Source organism: Falco peregrinus, chromosome 3 (genome assembly GCF_023634155.1).
Source record: "Falco peregrinus isolate bFalPer1 chromosome 3, bFalPer1.pri, whole genome shotgun sequence".
Lineage (NCBI taxonomy): Eukaryota > Metazoa > Chordata > Aves > Falconiformes > Falconidae > Falco > Falco peregrinus.
The window spans coordinates 7,945,428-7,968,625 of NC_073723.1; the positions used below are offsets into that span (position 1 = coordinate 7,945,428).

Sequence of the window (23,198 nt, forward strand, 5' to 3'; positions counted from 1 at the left end):
TACTTTCCAAGCTGAAATAAATAAATATGTACACATACCAATATCGAATAATAATTCCTTTTAAATTGTACTATGAGTCAGAGCTGCTTTCTTGCTTGCTACCTGATCCATCTCCTGGCAAATGTCATTACTCTGGCATATCTTCATGCTGTACACCACGGATGTTGCTACTTCATTACTTGCTGCTAAGCAAGGTCTGGGGGTGGGAGAGGAGATTAAGAAATGGAGAGTGCTGATCCCCTACGGCCTTTTTTTCCTCTTACTCTCCTCTTTGTCCTGTTTGCCAATCTGTGCATTGCTTAACTATTCATTCTGCAGACACAGTGAACGATGCTTAGACCTTCAGGATACAACCACTCATGCACTAATTACAAATGGCTTCCTGAATTTGCCTCATATATCACATCTTTTGAAGACAAGGCCTGCTCATGCTTACCCACACAATTTCACCGAGTATTTCATCTGACACACAGTTTTCTTCATTTGGGGCAGCAAAGGAGATTGGTTTTGGTGACCTGTATATAGGAAGTATTTAGTATTTCAGTAGTTTTATTTTTCAGCAACTTCTTTCTGGAGAACAATGTCTCTCCTGTGTATCTTTTCAGCAGTTCCTTACACATTGTAGATTTATTCTTCTACTATTTAACAGTCCTTGACATTTATGTTTTAATAGGTTACCAGCTTAGTCTTTTCATATGTAGTCTTACAAACTTTAATGACAGCCAGCACCAAGTTTTAAATTAATTTTATTCATGTTTGAAAATTACATACGCACACTTCTTGACTGCACACCATTTCTCCTATAATAGCATAATAGCTGCTGTAAAATAGTTAGCCTTCCTACATGCTAAGGAGATTCTGCTTGTTACTCCATTTTGTAGTTGCTCATCAGTCCACACTCAATTATATCAATGCTCTGTTACTTGAGTTACACAGCTATAATAATTTCAGTGTATTTATAGCTCTTCAGAGCATAGCTTTAACCTACATTTAGAAGCTTATTATTTTCTTTTTGTCTACTACACCCCCACACCCCACCCCACACTGAGCAGCTGAATGATTTCACTTGACTAATAGTAAATCTATTAATATTAATAAATTCGATGACCTCATCAAACAGGCTTGAAACAGGGTATATAAGTACAGGATACAGAACAGTAGCGTGTTAGAAGAGGAATGAAAGACCATACAGTATTGTACCTTGAGACTTCAAAAGACGTAGTTTGCCTCCTTGCCTGTCACATACTTGTTCTGCAATCTCAGGTGATCACTTTGTCTTTGCCTGAGCTTCTTATTCGTACAGCCTAGAATAACAGACTAGAATAATACAATAATATTTTATTATTGTGTTCTGTGTATTCCTCTTCTGCATCTTGGATGAAGCAGTAATGAATGCCTTAAAGACTGCTAGTGTTGCTGTAACTGTAATGATCCAAGGACTTACAGATGAGGTATAGATTTTTTTAATAAAGTTAAAATATTTTACTAGCCTGTCTGGGTGTATTTGGGGGGAAAAAAATACATTCTTTCAAGCATACAGACCCTTTCTTAGATCTGACATACAAAAAGTAGACTTAAAGACTAAACTAAAGATGAGGATAATTTCTCTAATTTTAATTAGATAGTTATAAATTACATGAACTCTGTAAAGAAAAGTATATATACCTATATATAGTTACCAGAAATGAAATAGACTAGCATGAGAAAGGTGCTGAAGAGGATTTTAAAGAAGAGATATTTAGCTCTCAAAGGAAAGAGAGATTTGGGTAGTTTATAACCTGCAGACATATGGAGGTTAGAAGGGAAGGGAGAAAGACTATGAAGTTCAGTAAAACCAGAAAATCATATGAGTCCATTGGTTTTGGCTTCTAGCTGAGTTTTGAAGTTGTGCTCTCCATTTATCTTTGAAAGGTATTTTTTTGGTTTCCCCTGAAAATTAAGAGTGAAAGATCAGAGATGGAATGACTGTTTTGAAAAAAAATGTGTTTCCTGTGGCAGCTGGGTGTAGCCCTTCACCAATTACCTGTGCAAGCTCATTCCAGTTGCAGATTTGCATCCATTTATTTATCAGAAAAGCATAGAGTACAGTGTGTAAAATGTGATACATTATGGGAAAAAACACATGTAGAATTTAGTGATCTGTTTCTTCAGAGGAGTGTTCTTGTTGGAAAGAGTTCTGCCTCATATTATTGAGGGGGTAATTACAAGTGTATACATTTTTTTAGTAATTTCATCCTGGCCCAACAAACTGCAGTCACCACATGAAGGGACTTTCACTTTGCTGTATAAGCTGAGAACAATAAAAAAAGCCATAGCAGGACTTTTAAATATGCTGAAATAGTTATAAAGGAATTGAACACAAGGTGAAACATTAAGTACGTTAATAAATATGTATAGTAAAATTTTTCAAATGCATTGCAAATATACCTTCTGGTCATTCAAGATATTTTTTTAATGCCAAATATGACATTGATGGGCTCTGTGAATAATAAAGTGCATTTCAATACTTTTATTCTAATAAATGTGAGAGATAAAATCATATTCTTTACCAACCTTTCTTAAAATGTGATCCTCTCTTACATTTCAACTCTGAGCTTCCATGAGAAATGCTTGTTTCCATTTATTCTTGTTTGCTAAGAATGTAATCCTTCTGCTATCACCTAATTAGCAGGAATGGGACTGTCCATGCTGCAGGCACAGGCACTAACACAAGCTTGAGGAGCCACTGTGTAGACATCAATGAACACTTTATTAAATTACACAGTTTTCTAAGCAGGCACAGTCTCTCAGTGCTCCAATTCTTTATGCTTTAGTGAACTGCCTCTGCTCTCTGAAGCTGTAAGATTTCAGCCTCAACTGAAGATATAAACTCCTGATGAGATTATGGCGAGTTTTTAGATATTTGGCACGCTTCTGTGCTTATTCTGTTTCTCTAATAATGGTTAGAGTTAGCTGGCAGGTGAAAGCATTGGATGGCAAAACCTAGGAGATTTAAAATTCCACCTGCCCTGAAGGACAAGAATGTCATTTTGTAACTGTTCAGCATTATTCATTACAATTCACCCTATTCAGGAAAACCTTTCAATACAGAGAGAAAGAACATTCAGTCCCTAGGTCTAGATATTCAGTGATCTCTCAGTTTTGGTTCTTGGCAAAATCCAGACTGAATTTTCCGATCTTTTCATTTCCAGAAAAATCATGGTCTGTCAAAGACAGAATGTAATGAATAATGAAAAGACAATGGGGTGTTAACAAATCGCTTTAGCATATGCTCTTGTGTCTACACTTCAGTGTTACAGTGACACAAATAGATTTACTTTCTCTGATAAATCACTACTTTCCTCCCACTCCATGCTTCTTAAGAGAAGAAAACGACATTCTGGAACTTGTTTGCGCCTTCCCATCAGAAGGGGTCATTTTCCTCCTCTCCACTCTGACTCTCTTCTCTCCTTCCTGTAGCATGCATGCTAAATATCAGAACAGGTTTGTGGGTTTTTTAAATTGTGAGGGGTGTTTTTTTTCTTGGGTCATCTGTGTCCTGCCCCCCTCTCCCCATTTAAATTAAAAAAAAAAAAAATAATAATCAAATCCTAAAAGCTATTAACTGGTTTGGGGGTTGGTTGGGTTTAATGGATGAAAGACAGGACTGCTGCCTTTATAACAGAAAAAAATCTGCCAATAATGAAATCTGCATGTTTTAGAAGGTAGCATGGCCATGAGTTAAACACAAAGGGGATAACAACTTAGGAAGGAGTACATCAGGTGAATTCTGGGTGGAGTAGGAAAGAAAGCTAAATTCACTCTCTTATCTGGGAGAACATAGCAGACAACTGATGGGATAAATGCAACTCCAAAGTCTTATGGAGGAAGACTCAGAACTGGCACAGATCTTATCTAAATGCAGGGGAGCCATGTGGCTAGGACTGTACCTTTTGATGTGGAAAAGCATGCTATGCTGGCTGGCAAGCAAGAGAATTTAAGTTGTTTTCAACCCACAAGAGTAAATCTGCAGCTGCTTTTGAGATTAAACCAGATGAATGGGAAAGGATGGGGGTGAGCTGGAATGAATAATACCTGTTCATATATAAGAGAATACGGTGGCCACTGGTAACAGTGGCACCAGACATAGGAAGGCATAGGACAATGACACGGAAAAAGATGAGATAAAGTTCTATAGGATGGAGCTTGAAAAGATCTTGAGAAATTCTCTGGTTGCACCAGCTGCAGGCAGTCCATTTCTGAAAGCAGTTCACTCAGACTGTTCTTCCAAACCTTCAGTCACATCTCATATCTGCTACTGACTAACCCTGCAAACATAGAGAGGTTTTTCTTAATGCTTAACCTAATCATTGTTGTGATTCAAGTAAATTGCTTATACTATCTGTGCCATGCATTGAGAATAATTTCTTATTTTCAATAGTGTTTCTGAAAACTACAGTCTTATGATCTTCTTTATCTTTTTTCCTTCCTGTAGACTAGGCAGAGAGGTGTAGTTGTTCTTTCCTCAAAAATAAGTTTTTTTCTAAAACATTTTGAGGCTAGCCTGATTTCTGATTATTTACATGTTGGTACTGTCATGTTCAAATCCAGACACAGCATTTGAAATGAGGTTGACTGGAGAGGAAGGATTATTTTGTATTTCTTAAGAATAATACTCTTGTTCATGTATCTCCTTCCCCGTCCTTCCTTTTTTTTTCTTTTTTTTTTTTTTTTTTTTTCTTTTTTTTAAAGATGGGTGATAGGAAAGTCAACTATATTGAGATTGTTCAAAACTATTATACTTCAATTCCTTGATTATTTTCTCCAGAACTGTGCCTAGGTAGTTTATTCCTGTATTGTACAGCCTATTGCGATCTTGCCACTTCCTTTTTTTAAATCATATCCTGCACTTTTAGATAATTTCTTTAATTTTATTTTAATACTTTGAATTTTTATTCTGGTGTTTGAGTTTTGTTAGTTAAGGGTGTGTGTTAATGCATTCCATAAATTTAATAAATTAACTCTGTTCATTCAAGTTACGCAGAAAAATACTGGGTAGCTACCAAGACCTTTGAAAGTTAACTCAGTATATATAACCAGATAGAAAAGAAACATCTGGAAGGGACAACAGAATCCAGCGAGGAATGAAATGCTATGGGGACTTCAAAGGGTACAGGAATGAAAAAGATGGAAGTAATTTTTGAATGTCCGCAAGTCACCTACCACTTTATCAATGCTGCATGCTTAACTTCTCCCTCAAAACATTAGGTACAAAGGTAAATTTAAGTGTCTAAGGAGAGAATTACCATAATGGTGTGCTACTCTTAATGGCTTGCTGTGAGGAAATGTGAATTCACCATATAGACAGTTAAGAACTACTGTTAGGTATCCAAGTAGCCTTAATTAATACAGAAAAGCCTCATTACTAAACAGTCAAAACTGTTATGCAAGATAACGTGCTAATAGATTCTGCCTTTTCTCTGGCGGCCTGCTCACCCTTTCCATGTCCTGCTATGTCTTAAGGCTGAGGGTTTCGGTCTTCCCTAAGATGAACAGAGAAGGGTTGTGGTGAGTCACCGGAGATCCTTACACAGAGAAGGACCGTGTTGCCCACAGCAGGGGAACTGGGAGGAGTAAGGTATTAATGGTTTCTTCCTCCTCAGTTCAATGTCTGCTTGGGGTTATTTTATACATTTTTTTGATATCAGATTTACTGAACTACCAGTGGAAGGCAGACTGAATCTTTAACCTTCGACTCTGAAATCAGTATAATGCCTGTTAACTTGTGTTTTTAATAACAGTTAGGATTTGTACCATATAAATACGCTTAAAAATAAGACACAAGGTATGTTCCTGTGTAACCTCTCTGTTGCCGAAAATATTAACTCTTGTAACAAAAGTTAAAATGCTTAGTATTTTCTTTTCCTTTTTTTTTCACGGTTTGGTTTTCAGTTTTTCTCCCCATTAACTATGAAAATAATGTGAAAAACTCTGATCTGAGTGAACTAGTTTTCATGATTGGGAAATATGATTAGTATCACTAATTAAAATACATTATTCCTGAAATGTTGGTTTAATTTTTTAGTTTAGCATCAAACTATGCATACTCAATTTAAATTTCTAAGTGGATCAAGTGTTACAGGACTTCATAAAGATGACTGAGTTCTAAAGTTCAAAGGTATAGCTGACTATTTTTGCAAATTCATGTTATAATTTAATAACTTGAATTGTGGTCACTGCAGTGTGTAAGCATTCCACTGGAGCAAAATGAAATAAGCAGCTTTTTGACAGTTTACCAGTTATCTCCTTAGTTCAGAGCTAGGCAATTAAATTCTGAGAAGAATTAGACAGCTTCATTGGGATATAATAGATAAAGCAAGGACCATAAATCTATAATATAAGGGACGATGAGATTAGAATCCATTAAGAATTGATCATTTAAAAGAGCTGGGGTTTTTTCTTCAAGTACTTTTAAAAAAACCTTTATAGAAAGTATTGTTGCCTTTTTCCCTGAAGTGATAACTTACACCTCTAAGTTACACTTACAGAGGGAAATACTGCGTTTTGAGTAAGTCTCTTACAAAGGTGTCTGTCTAAAGTACTTTCATCATAATACTGTGCATTAAAGCATTAGAACCTTATTCCTGGCTTTGATAAAGAGATTGCAAATAAGTTAAAACAACTCAATTGGCTGAGCTGCAGGCCTTTCTAAGGTTCCTTGACAATGCTGCTTTTCCTGCACTTAGCTGCCTTCCTAATTGCATTTTTACTAGCTTGTTAAATAGTCCCTATTATTTCAAAACCTAGCCAGAGTTTTGAATTTCATTTATGATATCATAAGCCACAAGGCAGAGTTTTAATGAAATAGAGAGGCACCTTACGAAGTTACCACTTCAAGGAGGAATCCAAACGGTAGCAATTGTATCTCAACAAAATATGCTCCAGTGTCTTCCATTGTAATAAAATTAAAGATTGTTCTCTTTAAAATTCCAACACAGTTTAACCTAATTCGTCATGAAGCATCTTTGGTCCCCAAAATATCTTTCTTTTGTACAAACACAGCTAAAAAGGACTGGAAGGGAAGATTAGAGATGTGAATAGATAGTGGCTCCCCACTGAAACAGAAAGGGAGAAAACAGAAATGTCATTGCATAAATTTCTTTCTTTAGATGAGCTTTTTGAAATGTTACACAATTAAAATTCAGTTCAAGTTTGACCAAGGTTAAATATGGAACAAAAATCATAAATGGCAGCTATCCCTAGTAAAATTGTTTGCTGTTTGAATTTGTTCTTCATAAGGAAGAAAGGTTTACTAAAACTTCTTAATTAAAGAAAACCATACAAGGTTTTTACCTATATTACAGTTCTTACTTTAAATTTAATTATTCTGCCTTCTAAAAGCACCTATACATTAATGTAGACAAAAAGAGGAAATAATTTATTAAAGGAATAACATCTCAGCTGTGAAAGATCAGCCTCCTGGAGCAAGCTGTAAATGGAAGTCTGAGAAGTGTGTCAGTGAAAGGTATCCATGGCTCATCTTATATGTCCGTTAAATCTCATGAGTTTCAAATTGTATTAGGTATGTTGTAGTATTATTAGGGAGGGTTGTATGTCTGAGCAAACAAAATATAATATTTTCCAAATTTTGCAAAACCTGCATTTGGAAACACATGAATACAGTTGTAGTTGCAGTAAAATATTTTCTTCTCAGAGATTTAGATGTGATTAACCTGTGGCAAGAGATAACTGCCTAATTGTTTTTAAATTGTTAGCTGAAAGCTAATGGTGAAATTTTTAGTAGCTTCAGTGATGATTGATCCATCTCCTCAATACTAGAAATTGTTCCAAGAAAACCTGCTAAAAATAATTCCAAAACAAAAACCTGTATAAACAAGAGTAGAGTTAGGCATAATGTTCCTCTGTAGTGAGTTTAATGTAATTTAGAATAATATTACACAGAAATATGGAACCTTGCACATATTTAATAGTTTTTAGAAGACAAATTATTTTTTTTTTTCATTGTTTCTTTTCTGTTGTGGGAAAATGTTGAGAAAAGATCTTCTGGAAAAAGAGGTAGAGATTTGAGAAGAAAGACTGGTAAAATAGTTTCATTTAAAACTATTTAATGCTATTTAAAATTATTTCAGTTCTTTAAAAAAAATACTTATTTGAAGCCAGCAAAACTATTACAATTCTGCTGAGTTCTCAGATTCTCTTCTAAGATAAGGTTTTTATCAAAATTTGGACATTTTTCCAATTAGGTTTCCAAGGAATTAAAAAAATAGATGATAAATTTATCTTCCTCCATTTATTACTCCAGCATTGGTAGGGTAACACAGAACCTAAATACGCACTCTATTACAGAACTAGGACTTCTGACTGTTTTCTGTAGTTATATATTAAAAGGTTTCCTTCATCTAATTGTCTTCAAGCAGTTCCTTTATTCCGGTGCTTTTTATTTAATTGTTATTAGTACAGTCTGATTTTTTTCTTGTTTGTTAGCGTATTTTTAAAGGTAAATGTTATTGGTTTAGTGTAGATTACTATCAAACTCATTAAATTTAAAGCAGGAAGCTGAACAACAGGAGTCTCAAAGGAAGGAAAAGGCCTTATTGATAGTACATCCATTAAGCAGCCATGCTTGCCAAGTCCATCTGCATTAGCCACTTTTATAACTTCACCAAATTTCATCTGAGCTTTCATTCTGCTGACCTAATTTAACAAGGAGGAAATTCAGTAACAACCCCTAATATTGAAGCATTATTTCCCAAGAGGAGTTTAACAACACTTCCACATCAAATAATAATGTGTGAATAATGGAATATACGTACGGCTGGCAACAAGAAAGTGAAAAAAGAAACATCCTCCACCACAGACACACACAGAAGAAAATTTTGTATCACCTTTAAAAAAAAAAAAAAATTAGCTTTGCAGTTTTTATAGAGAGCTAATTTCAAGTTTGAAATTCCTATAGTCTTTGAGAATAAACATTTCTAAGTATCTAAGAATAAATTGCAGCCCTCCTCTCTCTCTCAGTGTACCTTTGTTTCAAAAGAACATAAATATGGGTTGTGACAAATAATTTCCAAGGTGGAGGATCACATCTCCAGTTTTTACGTGATGATATAATTAAGCATATGTGATTAGTGGTTTATATTAGAACAGATTGATCTGGGTAGTATTCATAGTTCACGAATCAGGTAAATGTCAAGGTTTTAGGAGAAAGAAAGAAGAGGTAAATGAAACAATACATAATCTAATATTTATTTAAACAAATGGAAATGAATGCCTGTGAGCTACTGTGAACAATCATGGAGTTGAAGTCCTTGAAAACAGTGGCTTTGAGAAGTTCTTTAGTCTTTCAGATGTTAGAGGAGAATGGAAAACATTCTCCTGAGATAATTTAGCTCTAAAAACAGAAGCTGGCTCTTGGACTGAATCTGTTCAGTTATTGACACACACACACATGCATGCATGCACATAGAGTCTTTTAGCTGCAAGAAATCACTACATTTCATAGGCTTGCTACTCTAACCCCTGATGTTTTATTGCAAACCCTTTAATCAACACAAGCTTACTGGAAATATCTTAAGTAGCATATCACTATCAAACTGAAACACAGAAAGGATTTTTACATAGCTCTGCTTTGAAAAATAAAAAATATTTGAGATGATAATGAGCTATAGTGTAGTTTTATTGAAACCAGAAGACACATGGTATTGCTGTGTGCAGCATTACTTATTTATCAAAATCAGAAAAAAAGGACAAAAAAACTATCAAGATTTTTACTGCTTGGGGTTTCTGCTGCATGTGGAAGAATATACAAGGAACTGCAACCAGCATGCATGCATTCTGTTTCCTGTGGGCATGTTTAAAAAAAAAAAAAAAAACAACACCAAAACATAGCTCAAATCACCTTGAATAAAATTTGCAGAAACCACACCTTATTAAGATGACAAGTCATAGGTTTTCATGATTTACTGAAGGAAAACCTTACCAAATGATCTCACTAGCAAAAAGCATTACTCTAAATGCTGGGATGGAGGTAAAGTGAAGAAAACATGGCTAATTTTTTCCTTCTAAATAACATCTCATGGTTCTGTCAGAAGAAGGAAAAACTAAAAGAAAACAAAGCAAAAGAAAACAAAACAAAGCAAAGAAGTAGAGGCAAGACAAGGATGAGTTAAACAGAGGGGCTTGCCTTCTCTCTGCAATATCACTTCCCACAATAAAATTAATTTTAGTACTTTCCAAAATTATGTATTCAGGATACTTGCAAAACAGACAAAACATTTTTCACATACCTCCTACACGTAAGGCTAAATTTGCACCACTCCATAGTGCAAGATCATCTCAAGAACTTTTTCTGTTTGAAAGTTTTCTTCTTGTCATGTTGTATTTCTTCTGATGCATATGATGTTCTCTTTTGCCATTTAAAATACCCTGGAGAACTGGTGTTTTATGATTCCCTTACTTCTAAAACTACTTTGTTCTGGCTTTTCAGTTCTCCTGATAGTAAGATTAATGAAACACTGAAATTCTTGTAAATCAAATCAGGTGGAAAATGTTTGAAGCAAAGGCAACAGTGTTTAATGTATAAGTTTCAGCAATATTAATCCCCTATTCTATATAAAGAACACTTAGAAGTTTCTAAATTGAAATGTTTTAATGGCGAAATAGTTGTCCATCTCAGAACACTCTTACTTAGGAAGTGTTTTGAAAGCAGCTGCCTAACATATTCACAGTGTTCTCCCTATCTGGATAACCTCTGTATTCCTAACCAGGTTGCTTTATATGTCATAATGTTTTGGATTTGCAGGATACAGTAGCAGGGATGTTGGACACTAGGGAGTGAATGCATTTCAACTTACATTGTCTCTCCTCTGTTTATTTTCAGGAATTGGTTACTATGTACAGTTCAGAGATGAGTTGCTGGAAGCTGCTTGGCTGCATCAGCAACTAGAGACATAAAAATCAAGTCAAGAAAAAACAAAACTGTAGATTCCATTGCTGACCAGCTTGAAGAGCATCAGCAGTGGAGAGCTATGAAAACACAGCAAGTCCTGTTACTTCTGCTGCTCTGGATGTGGCTGCCGCATCCCTGCCATACAGAAATGCTTTTCAGAAGGACTCCTGATCTCAGACCCAAAACCTTTGGGGGACGTACATCAGGGAATGATGGAAAAGCAATTCACCGCCAGAAGCGAGGCTGGATGTGGAACCAGTTTTTTCTTTTAGAGGAATACACAGGATCTGATTATCAGTATGTAGGCAAGGTAGGTTTCTTTTTAAGATCTCTGTATAATTGTCAAGTTTACTTATCTTTGTAGAGCCCTAGTTTCTGTGGTTTATTCTAATGCATAAGAAGCAGATTTCCAGGCAATATATACATTGTTTGTCCTGCTAGAATTGCTAAATTGTAATTTGCTAGTTGAAGGTATTCAGAAATATTTGAATGAAACAAATGAAGAAATCTTTGACAGATTTGTTTGCTTTAGGACATTGTTCTTACCAGCAGCCCATTTAGTATCTCATCTGTATCAAAATATAATTCATTATAAAACTATTTTTCAACTCATTCTCTTTGAATATTTTGTGTTTCATACAAAAGAATGCATTCCTTTTCTCTGCTTATGTTTGAAGAATGCAACCTATTTTGAAGAAAAAATATTCTTCCTCTTTAACTCTCCCTGAATTTCAATGAACTGGAGTGAGTAAGATTCATTAACTACTGTGTGATAGAAATGAGATGGTTAGGAAGTGAGCTACAATACAAGTCAGCAGAACTGCACATACAACTGCACAGCATACTAGATGCATACATAAAGGACACTGGAAGTGTCCTTTAAATTATTTTCAGTTGACACTTAGGTTTTGCCATGTGATTGATTGAAAAATATAAGAGCTACAAGGAATTAATTAAAAATGGTAATTTGCATGAAAATGGAAGTCGATGTCAACAGTAATGGGTACCAGATAGCACCAATGGTTGCTGATAAACATAGAAATCTAATTTTCTATAATCCAGATTTTCATTTTTTACATGATTTTGAATGTGTAAAATACTGCAGAGAGATACTGACTTGTTGAAAATCAAAGAATCACAGAATAGATGACACTGTAAGGTACCTCTGGAGATTATCTAGTCTAACCCCCCTGCTCAAAGCAAAGTCAGCTGGATTTTAAATATCTCAAAGGTGGAGACTTCAAAATTTCTTGGGCAGCCTGTTCAACTGTTTGGCCACCCACTCAGTAAAGAGTTGGTTCCTATATTTAAAGGGAATTTCCTGTGTTGCAGTTTGTACCTATTGCCTCTTGTCCTGTCACTGGGCACCACTGAAAAAGAGACTGGATCTGCCTCCCTCAGTCTTTCCCATCAGGTATTTATACACATTAATAAGGTCCCTGCTGAGCCTTCTCCATGCTGAACAGTCTCAGCTCTCTCAGCTTCCCTTCATATGAAAAATGCTCCAGTCCCTTAATCAACTAACCAGCCTTTTGATGGATACTCTCCAGTAGCTCCCCATCTCTCTTCTTCTGGGGAGCCCACAACTGGACACAGCACTCCACATGTGTTTCACTAGGGCAGATCAGAAAGGAACAGTTGCCTCTCTTGATCTCCTGCTGGTGCTTTTCCTAATGGAGCCGAGGGTGCTGTTGACCTTTTTTGTTGCAAAAGCACGTTGCTGGCTCACGGTAAGCTTGCTGTCCATGAGAGCCCCAAAGTCCCTCTGCTAAACTGCTTTAACCAGCCATTTTGTCCAAAGCATATGCTGGTGCATGGGACTATTACATTATAAAATGTTTCTTGAAAGGATTAAGAATGCTGGGGGTGGGGGGGGGTGGGGGGGTGGGGGTGGGGTGAGAAAGGAAATGCCTATTAAAATTTACAAAATTTAAATACTAAGTAAGAATTTAAGAGTGCAAGCTTATGAATGACTAAACTGCCTTTTTGTTTCTACTTCTTACATGTTGGTTTGAATCTTTTGTAATTTTATCACTAGCATTTGAATGATAGCAGCCATTTCCAAAGCATGTTAAAAGCCCTGTAAATAGTCCCTATGTTTATTTCATACATTTACCAAGTGTAAAATCATGCCTCCCAAGTGTTCCAAAGTATTTAGGCCCGTTCCTCAGTCCAGGCCAGACAGATAGCTTATGAAAATTGACTTTGCCCACAAAATAAGCTGTCACTGTATGGAAACACTATGCTATTGTATTTGGAAGTGTCTTGCTCCCAGAAGCTGCAGGAAATAAATAGCTTTGCAGGGCAGCCTGAATTTAAAATTATTTAGTCTCCTTCAGAAACCTACTGATAACTTTTCTTTGTTGCATTATTTTTGAATATTTATGATCCCAAATCATAAAGTGTGAGTGGTGTTACTTACTTTCTTCCAGTCATGATGAGTGAAGGAAGAGTCTTGTGAGGGAAAAAGGTTAACATTTTTATAGGCTAAATCGTCTGCATTTTAAAAAGAGAGGTGTTGATAAACACAGAACTACTTTGACTGAGAGGAAATAAGCGTTTGCAAATGGAATTAATAAGTAAAGATAAGTAAAATGGCAGACAAAAGAGTACAGTTCTAAGAAGAATCTTGAAGATCAGTTAAGACTGGGCTTTCACCCTTTTTGCTCTGCTTAGAGCAAAAAAGTTGTTAATTTGAGCAAGCATATAAGCATATGAAATTGCCCTATAGTCATTTTCTGACAAGTTTGGGGAAAAGTGTAGAAAACACATCTAAAACGAAGAGTATCATAGCATTGTATTTGCACAGGGGAGAGTTTTACACAAAGGAAGCAAAAGGACAGAGATTGTATGTGGAACTAACAATAAACTGTTACACTAAATAATGTTTTAAATGTCTGATAGTCTAAATTCATAAATTATTAGAGAACAAGAGAATTAATGATTCAAGTCTTAGTACATAAACTTTATAATAACTATATATTTTCCCTGGTGTCGTACTCTCCAAAGGATGTCTGAATTGTATAGTCAAACATTTTTTGGATGTTTCCTTTTATCTGATTTTATACAAAGCCAAAGTTATTGGCATAGGTGGGTGACATAAAAGGCCATCTACCTGTTAATTTCTCTGAAACATGTTTGGAGATGGTGTTTGGAAATTACGATAGACAGTAAGAGCACAAGTTAGAACTCAATGAATCATAGTCAATGACTAAAGAGAATGTTTGTCTTGGAGACGTTTCGGTCAAAAATAAGTACTAAGTGTGATTTTTAAAACTGACCATAGTAGATGACAAACATGCCAGTAAAATAATCAACATAAATTCTAAAACTGAGGCTACCAAATTCACCTGGATTTGTGATTTACATCTGCTTGCTTTCTGCGCTCATGATTGATCCATTTTTTCTTGCTTCTAATCCTGCATCTATATATCTGTCAAGGGAGCTTGAAAACTGTTGAATATCACATTACTCTTGAAAGCAGTGTCTACAATTCAAAATGCAATTTATGCATTTATTTATTCACTATTTAAGTCAGCTTTAGAATGTTCTACTAGAGTAACATGATGGAAATTAGGTTCAATAAATGAATGGGATGTGTAATCCAGTAACAGCTGAAGAGTTCCTTGTTTAAGTCAACCATGCTTGTGAAATGGTGACAAAGTACATGTTGACTGATTATGGACATTCACTGGTGTCTTCAGGGTGGTATTTATTATTATTATAAGAAAGGAGGTTGGTCATCCTTTCCTTCATGTAATACACAGTATCCTGAGGCTAGAAATCAAAATGATCTAAGTGAATGTTGTATGTGCAGAATCTCAAATAATAAGTACAGCTATATTTTCTAGTGAAGGCTGAAGCCAGAAAAAAGAGCATATGAGAAGCCAGACCTATGTATGCATTACACAACTTACCTTTGGCCTATCTTTGCAAAATATGCTATAAGAAAGTAATTCTGAGATAAAGTACTTTTCCTAGTCTCAGAGAAACACTGCAAGGATATTCTCAAGGAAGCTTAAACCTCATACCAAAACAGCCATTTTATTTGTATTTGGGGTTAGAGTTCTGGTGAATACGTCCTTTATGTCTTTCTCTGTGCAGAAAGTCTATGGATGTGCTATTATTCTTTCTTAACATATGGAAAGTCGATTCATAACTTTGATTTCTTTTTGTTACTATGTAATTTTAAGGCCCTTTTTTTTTTTCCAGACAAAGTGGTGCAATTATAAAGTATTATGCATTTTCAAACTTACTCTTACAATCTTTAATTTATTTTGAGCCTATCCAGAAGAAACATTTTTCTTTTCAATCCCAAAATCATACTCTAATAGTTGTCACCTAAAAGAAGCACTGCTGTGTGCCAACAGTGTCTTAATCCATAGTTATCCAAAAATAAATTTACAAATACATTCTTCATCCACATGAAAGTTGGTTGTGGGTTTTTTTTCCTTCCTTACTATTTTGCCAGATCTTGCCATTTGCTTCATTCTTGCAGATATTTTTCCCACTTTACTATCTAAGATAGATACTGGCTTTTTCCAGCAATTTTCATCATAGTAGTTTTATAGCATAAAGGATCAACTGACATGATTTTTTCAGTGCTTTGAGTGTGCTGGTTTTGACTGGATAGAGTTAATTTTCTTCAGAGTAGCTAGTATTGGGCTATGTTCTGGTTTTCTGCTGGAAACAGTGTTGATAATAAAGGTATATTTCAATTATTGCTGAGCAGTGCTTACACAGAGTCAAGGCCTTTTCTGCTTCTCACCCCACATCGCCAGCAAGTAGGCTGGGGGTGGGCACAAGAAGTTGGAAGGGGACACAGCTGGGAGAACCGACTCCAACTGACCCCAGAGGGATATTCCATACCATATAACGTCATGCTCAGTATACAAAGCTGGGGGAAGAATAAGGAGGGGGAACATTCAGAGTTATGGCATTTGTCTTCCCAAGTAACCATCACGTGTGATGGAGCCCTGCTTTCCTGGGGATGGCTGAACATCTGCCTGCCCATGGGAAGTAGTGAATTAATTCCTTGTTTTGCTTTAATTGCGCGTGTGGCTTTTGTGTAGCTTATTAATTTTCTTTATCTCAACCCACGAGTTTTCTCTTTTACTCTCTGGATTTTCCCTGCTCTTCCACCGCAAAGAAGTAAGAGAGTGACTGTGGTGCTTAGTTGCTGGGATTAAATCATGACAGAGAGACTGAAGTTCTTAGTTATACTGCAGTGATTTTTAGTATCTCAGAGGTAGTTTACCCCGTATACTTGCACAAAATTTATCTATAATTTTGTGTTTGCCATATTAGAACTGTTACCAGAAAGGATTGTCCTGGCAGTATTCATAATTGCATACTTCTTAGTGTACTCATTATCTTTGATGGTGTAAAGAGCAGGACATGTCAACCTCACTTAGTTCCTCTCAGTTCAAGAGCCCCAACATAGACAGGATTCTGAGGAAAGGACCTGGAGTATTAGCAACATGTGCACACATCACGCAGTTTCAAGAACAACAATTGCTAGTTCGTCGCCTGTCTTTTCCTTTTAGCATTTATCTGTGTCTGTTGACACTGTAGATGATATACCACGGAACTGGTACCTGAAGGAGGGTCCCACATCCTTAACTTGATAAAGCCCGAAAGACAGAAATCCCAAAAGTGGCATTGATTTTAGACACCTCAGCAAGAGTTAAATGTGTAACAGAAGTGTCAACAGAGCCCAGGACAGCTTACCACCCAGTCATAAAGATGTAAAAGTAGGGAAGCCTCAGGTGTTGCTTGTGCTCTAGTTAAATGTATATGTATTAGAATTAAATATACTGGTTTAAGTTAGTACTGCTAGCATTCCTTCATACTGCTTAGTATTGTTAATATTGCTTAGTATAGTCCATAATCCAATGAGAGATATTATACATAAAATTTGGTAACACCAGAGATAAAAAGATGTATTTTCCTGAAGTCCATATTCTGTCAACATAAAAACGATAAAGAATGCCAAGATCAAATGTGCATAGAATTGTTGCTGTTGGAGAAACAGTCAGATTTAAGGAAAGAGTAAACAAAGTAATTTCCTGAGAGAAGTGAAAGCCAGAAACCATCCTGGGCAGGAATCTTGAATTTACTTTTCTTTTTGATAAAGTGGCTACTAAATATACTGATTTTGGAGAGAGTAATACAAAAAAATGTGTTGCCTTGATTTGAAGGGGTTTGCTGTCAAAAAAAAAAAAAAAAAAAAGGTCCCAGTGAAGTTTTGCTGTTGTAGTGGTAAGATGAAGACTTATCAAACCCTTTTAAAAATTTCTGTATTTTGATTCCTGAAGAGTGTTTCTATCATAGTTGGGGTTTTTTGTAAAGACCTTTGGTGCTACAATAGACTGAAGAGTAGGATTTTGAATCGAAAGCGCTTATATGGAGGCTTAATATTTGGTGTGAAGATGTGGTTGAGCATAAAATGCCTTCTCTTCCAGGTGAAAGAAATCAGCTCTGTGGCACTGAAGTTCTATAGGGGTTGAATTTTCAGCTAGAGCAGATTCTTGTGACAGGGATCAATAAAAAAGAATAGAAAGGGAGGAAAGATATCCTGAAAACTGAATAAATTAATTGTGATTTGCTGTGTCTGGGACTGAGGTTCCAGAGTAGAGAGAGGGCAGCTTGTCCTTTAACAGTTTCCACTTGATAATTTTTTGGTGTAACTACTGGATGCAAAAAGCAAGTTTTTCACAGTTGTGTATCTTCAAAAATCTTACCTCATTGAAGATAATGTAGTGTGGTGGAATGGACACTTGAGGGACAACAACATTTAGCAGTTTATTTCTTTCTCAGACAAACTTAACACGTAAGGCACCAATTTATGGCAAGAATATGAAAGCTTGTTTTTGAGGGTACATGTGTGGGGCCCTAGATATTTCATGGCAGGTCAAGAGTGTCAGAGTGAAATATGTATCAATTTCTTCTCTTTTTGAAGGACTGTTGTGGGGTTTTTTTTCTACCTCTTCTTGTAGTCCAGAACACAGGAGCTATGATGCCTTCTCAAAACACATGGTACAGCCATTGTTTTTCCATAACAGAGGCATCAAAATCTTCCTGAAAGATTGTCCTCGAGGCTAACTCATCTCAGTGAGTGCTGAGATTAAATTCTTTCTCAGATTCTGCTGGGATCCATCTTAGTACGGAGTTTATGACTATGACTGGTTAGATTCATAATTTACTCTAAATTGAAGTGTGCAAAGGGTTTATATTTTCTGTTTGCAAAAAGGACTATTCCTTATGAAACCTCAGTGAATGTTGGAGTCTCTGACTTCTTGTTTCATTAAACAGCAGCAGAAGGTACTGGCGGCAAAGAGCTGACCTAGCTGAACAGTAAGTTTTTATTCCCATAAAGAATGAATTATTTGTTAGCTGCTGTACTGGACGTATCTCTACAAGACACTGAATTTTGCTGGGTGACACAGGACAGAATTAACAGGTGGTTGTTGAGGAATACAAAGGCTTTGTAATATCTGCCGTTATTTTAGTGAAGACCAAAGAAGTCACAGTTGTTGTGTGCCTGAATCCAAAGCCAGATAAATTTGCTCAAAAACTGTGGATTCCCAGACCTGGACAGATGTCTGTGCATATGAGTTTCTTCAGAGTGTTGTCTGGTACAAGGGAAGAGGGGTTAAATCATATGAGTAGGGCATACTGAGGGTATACCCAATTGCTTAAGGAGGTGATTCCCAGTGCTCAAATTATCTGACGGTAATTTTGCTCAGATGTGCCAGGCACTGGAAATGAAAGACCAAAAGTGAGCATTCCCATTTGCTGCTTTAGACTGGCAAATCTTGCAGAGGGAGAAGAACAGAGACCAACAGTGAAACTCCAGTGCTTCACAGTGAAATAGTACTGGAATTGGAATGGATTACTGTCCTTTTAGACTTCTGATGCCAAAACACCACAGAGTAACTGCTCAGAGATGAATTTTTGTCTTTAAGCAGCAAACGTATTTATTTCGTGCAATGTTGGGGAGCTAGCCAGTTCACACTGGACAAACTAGCTCCAAAGTTTTCAGTGAAAGTCAGGTAATTTATACAGTTTTCATGTGAAGGTTACATCTTTACATACATACTCATTTAATTTTGACATCTAATCATCATATTCATAACAGGCAGGGTTTAGGCAGAGCTTGAGGCGGAGTCCGCTAGAATTGACTTTTGGGGAGACTTTTGGGTGGTCGTTCCATTCTTCGGCCTCACTTTTGGGGGCTGCTCAATCTTCTTCCTCGCTTGAACTTTTCAACTTTCTTTGTTCAACAGCCTAGTTTCTGGAGCTTGCAAAACCTCCTGACTCATGGCCTTCTTATCTCCTCCAAATGCCCACCTTATCTTTATTTATGACTGCTAGGTTGCTCAGAGTACATTCCACCTATCTCTTACTTTAGTACTGCCAGCGGAACAGAACAGGCCCTGCTGCTTCTGTTGTATCTCACCGTAAACAGAGGAACACCCAGAGCATGGTACCAAACTCATCCTAACTAATCCTTTAAGACCTTGCTCTGTTTCACTTTTACTTAGGGGTGTAAGCCACATATACCAGAGATGAGTGTAGATGTTCCAAGCCAGTGTTGCCCTTCTCAGAGAGTTCAGTGTCAGTATTTGTTCTGTTAAGGAGAAATGCTGGATGTGTTGAATGCCTCTCTGCTTTAAATCTTCCCTTAAAGACCAAACAGTCAGACTGGTTTGGGATTGTACTTTTTCTCTGAAGTGGTAAAGTCAACAGGACTGTTCATCCCACCAGAACCACCTAGCACTGCAAGAAACCTGTCTCATAAAACCAGTGAGGCCTCATGAGTTACTCATAGCTCAAAAGATCATGAGGTATTAGAGGAGATACAGCACACATTGGAAAGGAAGGAAGGAAGGAAAGGGGGAAGAAGGAAGAAAAGAAGGAAGGGTGGAAGGAAGGAAGGAAGGATATAGCCAAAGATAGCAGAATGAAACCAGAAAACTAAAAAGATGAAAAAGTAGGCTAACAAGTGTCATTTAGCATAGCAGAGAAGATCTGGTTTGACAGAACTGAAAGGCAGTATGTCCTATATTATTACTGTATGAGTTGGACACAAGGGAAAGAGCTCAGAGCATGCCAATGCCTGCATGGGTGCTTCTGGGGAAAAGAAGTTATATAGCTAACGGGCTAATCAAGTGTAATCAAATGGATACATCTTCTTTACCAACTGGTATGGTGAGAAAAGGGGAAGCACTGTGGTTCCAGGTTTGTATCTGCATCACATCTTCAGTGGCAATGAAGTCTGTGCCAGTTGCAGGCTCCCATAACATATCCATACATAGCTACCTGCCACAGGACCTTGAATGATGTGGCAAGTGCTGCCCTGGTGAACAAAGTGAACCATGGCCCCAAGAGACAGAAACCACTGTTTGGAACTACCAGACTCCAAACAAAGAAGCAAGGCAAACCCCATGAAGAACTGTAAGATACTAAATTGCTCTAGGTAGACATATCTTAGGTAGACACATGTAATTATGCCTGTAGACAACAGCTTGAAGTTAGATACTAAGCTTAGTCCAGGACCTTTTCCACTTCTATGGATACAGTTTTATACATACATTGTGTAATTTTAAAAGGCATAATAACTAGAAGAGTTCTAACGAATGAAGTGGGATATCATCTCTGAAAGTCACATTTGTTCAGCTTTCAAGCAAATGCTAAATAGCCTATCCTTATTTCTACCTGGCCTCTATAGGACATAAGTGTTATATTTAGTAAGTTTAACACTGTTTAACATAAGTTTAGTACTGTTAATGGTCTTTAATTGAAATTCAAAGCATGTAAACTGCAATGGAGCCTGAAAAACATGAGGTGGTTTTAATCATTATTTTTTCTTTCTCCTGAAGGAAAACAAACTAAAAGTGTGTACCATTTGTAGGTATTTGTAGGACTTGCAAAGTAAAGGAAGCTGCTCATTGAAGTAGGTCTTGAAATATTAAATTCTGCTGAACAGAGTTAGTAATCAGTTGAAAATTAAATGAACTTTCTAGTTCTTCCTGACTGAAATGACCCTTCACCAGCATTTAAAAGCTTTCTGTTTTAAGCACAGCTTTTACGTGCTACTACTGGTATGTTTAGCTTCTGATGTAAAGGACTAAAATGTATTTCCTATTTTTTATCATATGTCATGAGCAGCATTTTGCCCTTTCTCAGCCCGGCTTTCCCCGAGGCGCCCGCCCGTGGCTGCGGGGCTCAGCTGTGCCCTGTGCTGGGGCCGGTGGAGCCGCCTGGAACCAGCTGGGACCGGCTGTGCCCGGCACGGGGCAGCCCCGGCACCACCTCACGGGGGCCGCCACTGCAGCTCCCCCAGCCAGCATCTGGGCACCGGCACCCTATATGATGACACTTAGCTCATGCATATTAAAGCAGGTTTTTTATTATTTCCTTTTCCATGTGTCTATAGATCTTGGTATTGTAGAATCATACACTATGCTCATATTTAATTTTAATCTGATGTGAGCGCTCCACAAATAACACGTTCAAAACGGTGGGAGGGGTTCACTTCATGATTTTCTACATACATGTAATTGTTTTTGTGTGATTACCCCTTATGCAAATACTTTTCAAGTTTACTTAGAAAATAATGCAAACATGAGTAGGGACCACTAGCTGAAATTTGTTTCTTCTTTTTCTGTCAAGTGACTGGAAGCTGTATTTAATGGTGTTCAGTGCTACAAGGTAGTACAGTAAATGAAAGCCACTGGGAAAGTATGAAGGATTTAATGAAAACTTGCTAGTTTTGGTACAAGAGTGAAGATTGTTTTGCTTGTCCGTTTTACCTTTCTTACACATTGATACTTGAATGAAAGCCATTTATCAATTTGATGAGAAAGTAAGTGATAATGAGTCTAAGTGGTCAGTACTAGTCACTGGGGTAGGTTTCCTGCCTCTGCCTTTCTCAGTTTCTGAGAAATCTATTTTAAACTATTTGACTTTTTTTTTCCCCCTAATAATTCCAATAGCAGTGATCGGCCATTTTGAAACTAATTTCTGAAAGCGACAGTTCTGTTCTTTGCAAGCACAAAGTGCAATAATGTCAATCATTTGTCAGGAAGATTTAGATGGAAGCTAGTCTATGTTATGGGCATCCTTCCCATATGTTATGGGCATAGGTGTAAAATCACCAATAAGATGCATTTCGCTGCTTTTGCTGCCTTCGTGGAGAAGAGTTACAGCTCTCTTGGATGGTTTCCAAACACATTGTACCTGATTATACATTGCACTTAAAATAGCATCATGCTTCAAAATGATGTAAGAAACAGGGAAGTAGTTCAGCCTGAACTCTCCAGTTCCTTTCAGTTCAATTTCTTTTTCAATTTTGTACCTGCTTGTCACAAAAAGATATTCCAAAAAGGGAAGAACTGATAAAACTGAAATTATTTATATTCACTGTCATAGCTTGGAAAAAGTAGAGTCCACTTCATCACAGTACATTCATTCAGTCGAGGAATTAAAAAACATAATAGAAAATGGAGCCTTATAAATGTTTGACCTACACCTTGTTTGAAATTATACATCTATAAATAGCCAATAGTTTCAACAGCAATTAAAAGACTGATGCTTTAGGGGTTTCCTTTATTTTTTCTCTCTCTTTTTTTTTTAAATCAGATGCAGATGACCTTTTAAATATCATATATACATAGATAGCAAGGAAGAGCCAGGGGTAATACTGAGGGAAAACTGGTGACTTGCAATGAAGTACCCATATGGGAGAAAGTTCAAAGTTAAAAGTTGGTGTTTACCCTTTTAAAATGTTTTTCTGCTGGAAGATTTTCCTTATATTTATAACAGTGTTTTAGTCTTTGACGATAGTTAAATGCAAGCTAACCCAAAAAAGCTGCAATGGCAAATTTTTTCAAACCCTCTAATGCCTTCTGTTTTGAGGCAGTGAATAGCTATACAGTCAATGTATCTAAAGTCCTTGGCAGACAAAGTAGGTTTTGTTTGCAGGAGTAAACAAACAACATTGTCCCACTCACCAGTGTTAATTCTTTAAACTTAACTATGTCTGTGTCCCGAGTCTTTTCATAGCTGTTTAATTGAGGCTGTTAAAGGAGAAGTGGACAACTGAGAGAGGAAAATGCTCTCTAATTTGACAATATTTTGGTCTGTAGCAATTTTATATGTGTACCATAGATGAGTTCATACACTCCAAGTTGTCTTATTTTCATTTCAAAGATCCAATTGACAGACCAGCCAGTTGCGTGAAACA

General features: G+C 36.7%; 1 protein-coding gene across 1 annotated transcript in view; it reads left to right on the top strand.

The window, feature by feature from the left end:
* Window positions 1–23,198, top strand: part of CDH10 (cadherin 10) — a 102,784-nt gene that overhangs the window by 26,958 nt on the left and 52,628 nt on the right. The window contains exon 2 of the mRNA XM_005236169.3: window positions 10,880–11,258. Coding sequence (XP_005236226.1) covers window positions 11,028–11,258 — 231 coding nt within the window. The 5' untranslated portion in view covers window positions 10,880–11,027. The remainder of the gene's footprint in view (window positions 1–10,879; window positions 11,259–23,198) is intronic.